The 12,770-nt window shown below is 42.6% G+C and overlaps 1 protein-coding gene across 1 annotated transcript; it reads right to left on the reverse strand.

Annotated features, from left to right (window-relative positions):
* Positions 1 to 29: 29 nt before the first annotated feature.
* On the reverse strand, positions 30 to 7,554 carry LOC121907144 (indian hedgehog B protein-like). Its single transcript, XM_042426542.1, has 4 exons — positions 6,660 to 7,554; positions 5,056 to 5,213; positions 4,567 to 4,670; positions 30 to 2,483 (listed from the first exon to the last, which is right to left on the reverse strand). The coding sequence occupies exons 1-4, from the start codon at positions 6,963 to 6,965 to the stop codon at positions 1,747 to 1,749; spliced, it is 1,305 nt and encodes a 434-aa protein (XP_042282476.1). The 5' UTR covers positions 6,966 to 7,554; the 3' UTR covers positions 30 to 1,746.
* Positions 7,555 to 12,770: the final 5,216 nt, after the last annotated feature.

The raw sequence follows: 12,770 nt of genomic DNA on the forward strand, positions 1-12,770 counted from the left end.
TGTTTAACATACAAACTGTATGCACAGAGTTGCCAAAAATAATAATACATTTACATTATTTTTTAAAAATAGATCTTTAAATAGTTTCTCCGACAATATCTTAATATACATATTTGACAAGTCTTTGCCTTGGATTTCCTAGATAATTGAAATGTTTGGGTCTTCACAAAGCATACTCAACAAGTGTCTCCTGACATGGGTAAAATGAACTATATGTTTATCCACATTCAACCAAAGATTAGATCCGCTTCCCATAGTTTTAAAAATCAGATTTGCTGTACCTCTGCCAATTGAAGTCTATGGACAAAATACGAAAAACATCATGCAAAGAAGAGCCATCAAATAAACTCTTACTATTTAAGGTAAAAGATAACTGTTACTTACATGTTGCATAGCTGTTGCTTAATTAATACAGTAGTTGAATACAGCCTGAGTGTTGTATGTCTTAACTAGATACCACTGACCTGAAAGTTATAAACCTGAAACAATGAAAAACATGTCACAAAATAAAACCATTTAAATAAAATACCTGATAACAATATGAAGATGTTTAAATGAACAGACTGACAGTGTGGCCATTGAAATACCATGCATTTATCTTGCATCAGTACTTCACAAATGTAAATTAGAGCTATATGTGAACATACTGCTACATAAATAACATGTCCATCAAACAACAGAATGCCAGATCATTCCCTGCCATTCAATAATTTTCTAATAAAGCCCTTTTCAGATGTGAAGCTTCAATGCAACACCCGCACATTGCTACACTGCATTCAGTAAATACACAGAACTTCATCATCCACATTGTAACGAGCTTTGTAAATGGTCCAGTTAAATATGATTTTGTTTAACATACATTTATACAATACAGACTCTACAGAGAAGAGTGAAGAATCAGTGGATTTAGTGCGATAAGAGTAAACAGAGCAAAGTTCATTCGTCATTTTCTTCCTTTACTTCATAACATTATTTAACTGTATAAATAACATGTAGATGTGCATGTAGAGCTTCAAATCACACCTTGATCAGTCACTAGTTTTCTCCATGTTGGTTTGTCTTTTCTTCCTCCTCCTCAAATGTTTCCTTCATGTCATTTCACCTTAACCTCTCTGACACCTGAAGATCTCAAGAATTGTCATCAAAGGTATCCTCATGTGTTTTTCAGTATCAGTATGCCTCAGCTTGATCTAAAGATGCTTAAGTGTTGATGAATCAAATACAGTACAAAAGAATGATGAAACCTGATTGTTTAACTCCCCTAATTACTGATTTGTTCTTATAAAAGCAATCATTTTAAATCACAGTCCTTGTTTCTGATCTCTGAGGAGCACTGAGGTGAAGTAAAACTTATAGTTTCAACGTTAAACTCGAACTCGAGACACTTATGTCAGTGTTTCTGTTGGTGTCCAAGTTAAATTTACCAAGTACTTACAAAACTGTCTTTGATTTTCTGTCACACCTCAGTCGCTCTGCTGGCATCAATGAATCTGGAAATGCCAGTATGAAACAAATCTTAATCAAATCTCTTGCACATTGTTACATGTGCTACAAAAACGAGTTTGTTGAAGTACAGCAAATACAGGCAAGTAGAGTTAGTAAAAAAAAAAACACATTTGCACTATAAAATCAATTGTCTTTAGTCACTCATTTCTATAGAGAAAGAACGCTCTGTTCTGTGCTTTGGTGCTCCTGAATACAGGCAAGTGGATGAAGTCATCAGTGTGAAACATGTCTCTGTGGCTTCTATCTATGTCCTTGCTCGATCCCCCAGGGGTGGAAGTGTCCAGCATCCAGCAGCATTTCCCCCAGCTTCTGTAGAAGCCAAGGGTACCAGTGCAGTCCATCAGTCTGCGGTTCTGAAGGTCCCATGAAGCTGTAGAAGAATTGCAGTGGGGCCAGAACCCAGTGGGCCAAATGGTGATTGTCCACAGCAGCATAGCAGGATGCCAGTATGCCGTTCACCACTATAGAACCGTGCTGGGTTAGTGGGGCATATAACCCAGTGATTTTCTTCTCCTCTACAAAGGTCACGACTGAAAGTTTTGCCCCTTTCTCTTGCGACGTTAGCACGCACTGTCCGGGCTGGACCTCGCTGGCAAAAACTGTCCTGAGACCTGCCTCCTCGCTAGGCCTGGCCCCACGTATAGAGCCCAGAAATGGCCCTTCAGCTGTCTCTTCGCACGCTGGCTCACTCAGCCCACCAGTACAGTCTGTGACAAAGATCAGGTGTGCCGCTGTGAGTGTAATATTAAGTCCTGCGTCGGTGCCAATGACGTAGAAGATCTTTGTGATGTTGGGCTGGCGATCCAAAAAGGATAATATTGGGCTGTAGAGAAGCGGGCCATGGCCATCTGTCGTTGAAGAAGCCAAAACACGTTCACCAGGGTGAAGATCGCGCATCTGTTTAGTAGCTCCACCCTCGAGGATAACCTGAGCATCACCAGGGAAACAACCTCCAGTTTTGGCTGCCACAGAATGTTCTGGGGAAATTAAGAAAAGAGGAAGATTATTATATTCTTCTTAATTTAGTCCTGTTTCAATTTTCATCACATAATTCTTTGTTGATGATGTGGGAGACAAAACAGAAAGAGAGTAAAATACAGTTGGAACAGTGTAGCAGAACTTGGATTTCTGCATCTGCAGGTTATTCTAGGTCACTCAGTGATCTATAAATCAGGTCAGACTTTGACACCGACTCAAGGACAACTTTATCTTGGTGGATCAGTGGTAGATTGTTAACATATGTATATAATGTGACTCATGTTCCAACTTTGTCTTTTCTCTCTGCGTCTGGCTCTCTTCTCATTCTCAAACCTCATATACACACACACACGCACACACATACACACAGAGAGAGAAACACACTTAAGAAAAACATGTCTTAACAACACAGCTCAAACCTCATTTAATTTTGCACTATTGAAAATAAACCAGAGATGCTTGAAAAACTCTTTTAAAGATTTAATCTCACGTCTGAGTGACCCTCTAAACACTCAGTAATGCTAAGGCCTACGAATTCGAGTTGAAATCCATTATACATAGTTTCCAAAATTAATAGTGTTTCTTCTGAGGTTTGTCAAATTCTTCACTGGAATGTGTTTTAAAGACAATAGGCAAATTGGCAAATAGGCATGCCTCTATTTCTAAGATAATGCTGTCAAAGGGGACAGTTTGCCCCTCTACTTTGCTTTGGCACGCATATCTGTCCTTCTAGTCTACTCAATTTGTCAAAACTAAGACAAGTAATACACCATTATGGCAGCTGTCTGCCTGATGTTGTTCTGTAGTCATTCATTTAGGCTGTCAAGGATGCCAAAAAAACATGCATTTGATCTTGTTTGGGTATTTCTGAATAAGGCGGCCCTTTAAGACGCAGTGAGACGAGGTGGCAAGAAGAGGTAGTCAGCAAGAGCTAATGGATAACCAGCTGATTGTATCACCACAGTCAGAGCACGGCCTGGGGTCAGAGACAGGAAAGAACACAGACTCATTTGGAACAGAGCTAGTGGAAGGTACGAAAAGGTAACAGGGCAAAAAAAAAAAAAAAAAAATACAGCAGAATAGAATATTTTGCAAGGACTATTGTGGAGCAAAATCTGTTTGAAATAAGAACTTCATCACCATCAATCAGTGTAAGTGTGTGTGTATGCGTGTGTGCATGTACGTGTGTGTGTGTGTGTGTGTGTGTGTGTGTGTGTGTGTGTGTGGGAGGGTTGTCTTAAGGCAGTCTTAAGGCAGCCAAATATTTGTCCAAGGTGTGTGTGTCTGTAAGCCTGAAGGCTGCAGAAAAGGAGGTCTGTAACCAGGAGGTGATAAGACTTAGATAAGAGATCTGAGAAAAACCTACTGAAGGAAAAGCAACAGCAAAACAAAGAGAGAGTTAATCATCTCACAGCCTACTAACCTCAGCGGACTGTAGTTTGGTATCAAATAACTGGTGGTACCAGACATGGGTTTCTAAAATGTCTCAAAAGTTAGAATAGCTTGAGGTTGAATGTGGTCAACTATTGTTTGCTTTAAGGTCTGTCCCTGATTTATGTTTCATAAAGAGAAACACTTTAAATATACAGTTATGTTTATATGTACGTTTTTATTAACTGATTCAATAATCTTAATTTTATCCAGTGGATATCACCCCACTAGTTATTGGCCTATTGCATATATTAGCCATTGCACTACCCCACCACTAAACAATACATCCATATCAAAAATGGCAGTTTAAGACTGTATAAGAGTAAATATTTTATGATCACAAAGACCGATCATTTTATGAGCAGATCTGACCAAGAAGAGAGACTGACTACAGCAAAGAGCACAGGTGCACATCCTGCTTTGATTGGCTCCCAATAGGCCATACACTCAAACACACACACACTCAAACACACACACAGACACACAAACACACACACAGACTGATGATATAGGCACTGAAAGGCAAGCTAAACCATTAGTGAATCGCCAACAATGGGTCTAGCAACAACAACCTCATTAGTGTTAATGACAGCTGGCCTCAAACAAAATAACATACAAACACACACACTGTAGCTCATATCCATCTCTTACCTGATTTGACGCTACAGTGAATGTGGGCCTTGGACTCGTAGTAGACCCAGTCAAATCCTGCTTCTACTGCCAGCCGGGCCAACATGGCATATTTGTTTCTGTCCCTATGAGGAAGGAATAAAAAGATATTCTCAATTCCAAATGTCATAAATCAAAGCTTAACTATCACAGTAAACTTCACCAAAGATCTACCTTTATTTTGAGATTGACATTCAGTATTTATATAGATAATATAATTCACTACATGAAATGATCAATTCCAGGTGGAATTTGGTCACACACTCACATTTTAATTTATTATCTGCAAAAAATTGTCTGAAACTGGCTGATCCTTTACATCACTTATAAATTGATTGACTGAGTTGTTGTCTGAGAGACTCTTAACAGTTTAAATGTTCGAATATGCATGTAGCTTTCTAATTCTGCATGTTTCTTATCTTATTTATACATTCATATTTATACATCTGCTCTATTGTGTGCCTAGTGTACCTGTCAGAGGTGGTGATGTCAACAGCACGTCCCTCATAGTGCAGTGAGTCCTCTGAATGATGGCCGTCCTCATCCCAGCCCTCTGTCACTCTCAGCTTCACACCCGGCCACATGTTCATCACAGAGATGGCCAGAGAGTTTAACTTGTCTTTACAACGCTAAGAGCGATCCAGGACAGGGGAGAGAGTAGGCAGGTTGTTAGAAACAACCGATTCAAGTACAAAATTAACATGAACTAATAAAGCTGAGAGAGTAGCCTGAAGTAGAAAAAGATCAGCTGGTTTGAGAAAAGTTTGTTGTGATAAAGCCATGTGATGAACAGATACCCAAGTTCAGACTTAGGAGAAAGCCACATACACATGTGGACTGTGTGTGTGTGTGTGTGTGTGTGTGTGTGTGTGTGTGTGTGTGTGTGTGTGTGTGTGTGTGTGTGTGTAAGTGTGTGTGTGTGTGTGTTGTGTGTGTGTGGCGCGCCAAATAGCCAGATAAAATCAGATTCACTGCATTGATGGGCAAGGTGGAATGTGTAAAAAAAAGAGAAAGAGACAGATAGAACAGGAAGAGAGCTGAGAGACAGATAGACAGAAGGAGAGCACGAGAGTCTGAAACGCTGAGACATGCCCCTCAGGTACTCAGACAACTGTGACATTAGATAACTCCCAACTAACACACACTCAAAACAAAAAGGGGCACACATGCAAAGAAATGCATACCATTGAGTCAGGTTATTTGGTCAACGCACACAAAACTATTCACGTGTGCTCGGGGTGATTTAGTAGTTTTCCCGCAGTGGAGATCTATTTGCTCAATTTGAATGTGGTTTGTAATAAATTGTTAATGTTAATTTCCATCAATAACTTCATCCAATTCATGCACAAAGGCTGGGCAGAGATTAGGCGCACTGAGCGTAAGGGAGTCACTGCTCCATTTGCTACAGTACAGTTACATGGGAGAGAAGTGTCTTACTTGTAGGCCAAAAAATAAAAAATAAAAAATTTAAAAAAAGGTTAAAAAAAATTAAACTGAAATGCCTCAAAGATTAAGATTACTTAGTCGGTTCAATGTGTCATACATTGACTTAGGTTAACAGTCTCATTCAATCACCCTACAATGAATTGTTTTACGCACTCCCATGTGTGTTGTCAAATAGAAAATGGCACTGATTGACGACGGTTGAGAAAAAAAACTGTTAAACAATATGAAACTCAGTTTAAGAAGGCAATACTTCAAGGCACCAAAAAACACAGCTGCCAGGTATGTCAGGTAGCAAGATCCAGAGGTGAAAGAAGGGCCAAGAGTCAATAGAATCAATCATTTTGGTTTAAACATTTAACTGACAGCAAACATTCAGCAGACAATTGGATGCAACAGCGTGGCTAGTCCAGTCTGAAGTGATTCAGTTCTTTCGTCTACATGGAAAAAGTCTGCTGTAGTCAGCTGTCAGCTCGGAATTAACCAAATAAGATGGTCTACATTGAATTGATCACTATAGCTAATGGACAATACGATGTGATAGCAGCACTCAGAAACAATGGTCCATCTTTGCGCATCTGTGCAAAATGTTTTGCATCCATGCCTTGTACCAATTCATCTCCCCTCCTCACCTGGGTCATGAGCCTGTCGGCGCCCGTGTCCTCCTCATCTTTGAAGATAATATCTGTATTGTAATTCGGCGTTAGTTCTTTAAAGCGCTCGGAGTTGCGCGTTATTTTGCCCTCGGGCCGCCCGCTGGCTCCCAAGGTCTTCTCGGCTACGTTGGGGCTGAACTGCTTGTAGGCTAGCGGGATGAGCTTCTTTGGAAGCCGCCTCTTACCGTACCCCCTCCCCGGCCCGCAGCCCTCCGAGGCAGGTGCGAAGAGGAGGACCAAGGCACACAGAGAGGCGGTGAGAAGAAGGAAGGAGATCCGCATCGCCCCGGGGGGAGGGAGGACTCTCCCGGGGGAGAGAGATGTCTTCAGTACCTCCCCGGTTCAGTTCCGGACTCCATGGTCGGTGACAGCCGCAACGTCTCGTCCGAAAATCTCGGATAAGAGAAGCTCATTCACTGCGTCGGGCACCTCGGCGGCACCGGGCACCATGAGGACACCAAAAAGTTTATAGCGGCTCCAAAATTGACCCAAATTGAGAAACTTCGCTCCCTCCGCCTTACAGAATCAACAGTAAGTCTGCAGGCTGTAAAGTCCGTGTATTTAAACAAACAGGTTCAAAGTCGATTTGGTGGGTGAGAGAGTAAAAGAGAGAGAGAGAGAGAGAGAGAGAGAGAGAGAGAGAGAGAGAGAGAGAGAGAGAGAGAGAGAGAGAGCGGTTTCTGATATCCAAGTTGCAGTGTTGTGGTTTCTCTCCCTCTTTCTTTTGCTCTGGGAAACTGTCACAACATCAGCCACTTTCGCCTGCTGTTTGGTTGGTGCCCTCTCTGGATTGAAAGCTTTTCCTCTCCATATGCGGCCGGCGTGCAACAAGCTGCAGCTTTCCAGTTGAATTGAAGGGATTTGAGTGATCCAAAACGATCTGTTGCCACTTCAGACCGCACCCTGCCAGTCCTGCCCTCCTCTCTCCTCTCTTTCTCTCCCTCTGTCCCTACTCTGCCACCCACCCCGCCCCTCCTGGGCACAGGGCGCACTGGAGAGTCCTGTCCACACTGTGCTGGCAGGCGAGCAAGCAGCAAACAGAAGCTTTGCCCTTTAATGCTGCCACTTCACATTTCCAGTTGTTGTCTTTGTGTCTCTGTGCCCTTGACAGCTCTGTATGCTAACCCCCCACCTCCCACCCAAAAAAAAAAAAAAGGGGGGGGGTTGTTTTAAACTGTAAACAACAGGCAGCTACAATCAATTAAACCAATCAATTTCCTGGAGTATGCAGAACCCAGATTTTTTTTTTCCCTCCCGGCTGCGCTCCAAAATCAAATAAGATCAAGGGTCATTGGTTGACTGGCTGACTAGTGTTTGGTTGATTGACTGGGTAATGGGATGATTTACTAGCTGTGTGACAGACTGCCTGGATGTTTGGCAGGTGGACTAGCTGAAGGATTGCTTGGCTGAACAACTGACTCACTGACTGACTGATGGTCAAACAAATTATTTGACTTGCTGACTGGCTGACTAACTAAATCCATGATTGGTGGGATGCCTGAATGACTGCTGGCTGACAACAGTGCCAATTAGTCTAGACAATCGTCCTAATTAATCAACTAGATTAATTTCTTTATGCCGATTTCCTAAAATGGACAAATTACATTAATTACCTTTGCTGTCTGGCTCCCTGGCTGCTGGCTGTGTGTGGTTGACATACATGCGCACACACACAAACACACACACACACACACACACACACACTGTTTAACACCAGCAAACCCAGCCCCTCCAAATTAGCTCTTCAAATATTTGCCAGCAGAAAATCAGTGGTCTCACCCCTGTTTCTCAGGGCAGGCTCCTTTGAATGAACTGAACTGTACAAGGCTGAGGGTTTCCACAATTTATGTTTTATTATTTGTGTGTGTAAACACCATAAAGTATTTTTGCTGCACCACAGCTTTTCATGTCTCTTGATGGAACAGAGAAAAGCAAAGAGAGAGATTCACACAGAGTAAACAGCCATCTATAGCTGTGTTTACCTTTTAGCTGAAATAGAACGTCAACTGGCACTTGTGTAAATTCATTAGAACTTTCCTGGTATGGAACATACGAGCCAGTTAAGAGAAATCAAAGTTTGTCATAAAGGTTTTATTGTTTTCCCCAATTTGATTCCAGCTTTGTAAGGTGCAACGGCTCTGATAATGAAGTTTAATCGCATCTTAGAAAGGGAACCTCTTTGCTTTTTAGTCATAAGGGATATGGGGTATACCTGTAAATTCATTCGTGCCACAGAACTTAGCCGCACCATTATTGAAAGAGTGTGGAGGGCATGGTCATCCACCACCTTCTGTAAAGTCTTACAGCTAAAAAGTTGCCTTGCAGAGCTTTTAGCTATATGCCTCATGTAGTAGAGCACATTGACCATTAAAGCAACTGTTGATATTTGGGGAAATACACTTATTTGCTTTCTTTGCCGAGAGTTAGATGAGAAGATCACTACCACACGCGCTCTGTTTGAAGGTAACGAAATATGCCTACCAGCACCTCTAAAGCTCAATTAACATGTTATAACTCATTTGTTTAAACATCATACAAACACTGATTTGTAGCGACAAGTTGCGTTTTTTCAGGGGGTTACTTTGGCTATCTCTTGGCCTGGAGCCCTTCCTGGAGTCCAGTTGCCTGGCGACCTCGTTGTGACGACAAGATTTAAGGAAGTTGCTGCTCTCAGCCAAGAAATAATGTAGCACATGACGCCCACCCTAAAACAACAAATTTCCAATTTAACAAACTTGATACTACATCATAATTAGTGAGCTTTAGAGATGTTTGTAAGACAATTTTTTTGCCTTCGGACAGAGCCAGACTAACTGTTTCTCCCTGTTTCCAGTTTTTATGCTAGGCTATACCAGCTGCTTCATTTTTACCATAAAGACATGAGAGGGGCATTGATTTTCTTCTCTATCTCTGCAAGAAAGCAGGCGAGCATGTATCCCAAAATGTCCTATTCCTTTAAGGCTTAGTGGTTCAACCCCTGGTGCTTGAGCAAGACACTGAACCCCAAATTGCTATCAATGAAAAGGCCAGCGCCTTGCATGGCAGCTCTGTTGCAGTTGGCCTATGGACATTGGTATGTGTGAGGCATCAGTGCAAGCCATTTACCATTCACACTCTTAAACAACTATACAGGGGGCATTTCAGTTTAGAATAACAATTGCAGAGCTGCTGTGGCCCATTACACATGCGAGTGCTGATAATGTTCTCGCCTCATTGAGTGTTGCGTCAACATGTGTACATAGATTTGCATTCATCTGTGTGCATGCGAGTGCAGAAATCTTTATGCAAATTTGTGTGTACCCACGTTTGCACAAGCATATGTTTTCCTGTAACTATCAGCATTTTGTGGGTGTGCGTGAGCGTGTGTGTGTGTGTGTCATCCTTCCTTTGAAGATCATAAATACGGGCGTGGCTCCAGGCAGGCCCGCTGCCTATTCAGCGTGGCTGTCGACAATGCTTCAGAAGTGGTCACATTTTCTCATCCATCCATCCCTCCCTTCATCTATCTGTCTTTAAGTTCTTCTTTGCCTCAAGAAAGGACACCATGGTCTTTCAAGCAGGCAACAATCTGATCAGACCAAACCAGAGTGGAGCCTGACACCCCACATCCCACCGACCCACCCCTAAAAAAATCTTCTTTCTCTGTTACTATTCATCAACCTGTCAATTTCTCTGTCTTACACTATTTCTGTCAGCCCCTTTCAGCACTACTGCAATGGTTCACATACTGTAAGGTATGAGCTCAAACACACATCCGCGCACATGCAGGCACACAAACACACAAGCAAAGACACACATATCCAGGCATGTGTGCACAGTACAACCTCACATGGTCACACACGCACACACCAGGCCAGCCGACAACCCAACCAAGCATCAGTGCCTCACTCATTGATGTTTGTTAAAGTTATTAATTTTCTCTGTGAAATAAGAGGCCACGGTGGCAGGACAGAGGGAGATGGGTGCCAGCCCCAGAATCTCTCTCTGCTTTCATCTACTGACACTGGGGCTCTATGAGTCCACAGCACAGGGCCTTTGCATGGGCACCGGGGTTACCCACGCATACCCAGGGCTCTAACCAACAAAGGCTCTGAGTGGGGCAAAAGGAGGAAAAGACAGATGAAAGGAAATGCTAAGAAGGAGATAAAGAGCAAGAGATTGAGAGGATGTGAAAGGGTTGATACATAAAGATAATGAAAGAGGGTGAGAAACTGTACAAAGGAAATGAGGAGGACACGTTGGAAAATGGCGGCACAAGATGTGAGTTGGGCAGTTGATAAAAGAGAAGAAGAGAGAGGTCGGATGGGGGGGAGTATGGGAGAGAGTGAATACATGGCACATTAACTGGTAAACAAGTGAGTTTGGGTTGTTTTTCAGTCAGTGGTAGCTAGCGTGTTTGTGGCTTGTGGTGGATCGCTGTAATGGGGGATAAAGGACGTTATGCTCAAGGTAACAGCAGCTGGTGGCTAAAACCACTATCCCTCTTCCTCCTCCTCCTCCTTCTGTCCCTCCACACACTCCAGCATCCAACCCCAGACCACAATAAACACCTAAAACTACGTCTTTATACACTAGACTTCTAAGTATCAGAGTGGTTCTGTCTGAGACCTTGTAAGCCTTAATCTTCCAAGACAAGGGGATACAGCTTGACCGGATGATTTCCTAAACGTGGAGCACACTTAACTGTAGTCTCACACATTTTGCCATACATTTTTGGCAGCGGGTGCCGCTCGGCCAGCAAGAGCCATTTTGGAGCCAAGCCGGAGCAAACATGGCAGCCAGTGAAAACCACAATGACCAAATCTGTCTATCAATGGTTGAGAATGGCACCAATACCCGTCTTGCTAAAGGCCAGTCCAGTGCAGTGTGTTTGGTCAGAGAGCAGACAGAAGGAAAATAAAAGCAGGATGATATAAAAGTGGAGCACAGGCTAAATGTGTCTTGGAGTTAGCGGGCTAGGCTAGCCACCGCATGGCTAAAGAAAACAAAGAGCTGCCCAAGGGACTGAAGTTCACTGTGCTGTGATACAAAGCACATGCATGGAGAGATGGAAGCACACATGTATGCACATACACAAGCACGCAGGTAGCCACAGCAGTGCCTACAAAACTGCAAACATAGTGTTATACAGCCACATACACACACACACACACTTCCATGTGGACGGACAGATTCACAATGCTTTTCAGGATATTTCTGCCCCCTCACACAAAATAGAAAATGACATAATACAAAGAGTTTTCTTTCAGTGTTTTCCTAATATAGTCACTGTAAAACTATGACAAACTTTAGCTGTGACTAAAACAGCAAAAAACTTTATTTGAAATGAAAAAAAGAGAAATTCCCTTTTTTCAACGAGAACTTAAAGCGGGGACATCAATGCAACAACCTAAATCCAGCTGCAACTGGAGACTCAAATTGCTACTTCATAAATGCATTTGAATGGTGTATTTATTAATTAGATCGTGTTGGAAAAAAGTCCCTTTAAAAGCCAAGTCTTAAAATAAGAAACTTGAGGGCTGAGTAAGACTCATAAGATTGGAGACTTGCTTAAAGATTGTTGACGAAGACACGAGTCAAATTTGTATGAAGTGTCCTAATAACAAGTCCAGGAGCTGGGTAATGCCAACAATAATGCAGTCAGTGCTCCTGCTGTACTTTCTCCATGTCAAATGAGGGATTTTTTTCTCCCTTACTCCATCCCTCTCTCTCTCTCTCTCCTGAGTGTGTGCCACATCTGTGGGCTCTGTGGTGATGTTTCTCTGCTCAGAATGGATTCACCAGCTCAAAAACGTCCTTATTATATTTATATTTTACTACACCACTAGAAAACCATGCCAGCTGGGCTGCAGAACTTTGGGCAGAAAGAGGGAGAGAAAGCGAAGGGGGAGGAGGGCAAGTGAGAAAGAGAGTGAAGAGTGAAAGATGGAGAAAAATGGAGGGACGCAAACAACTAGTAAGACAGAAAAGAGAACAGGGAACGGCAGACAGGTAAGGAAGGAAAGTGGAGCAGAAAGAAAAGCAGAGTGAAGATGAAGAGCAAAAGAGAGATGTGAGAAAAGCGCATGCGAGGCAGAGAGGTGGATA

Source organism: Thunnus maccoyii, chromosome 11 (genome assembly GCF_910596095.1).
Source record: "Thunnus maccoyii chromosome 11, fThuMac1.1, whole genome shotgun sequence".
In the NCBI taxonomy this organism is placed as follows: Eukaryota; Metazoa; Chordata; class Actinopteri; order Scombriformes; family Scombridae; genus Thunnus; species Thunnus maccoyii.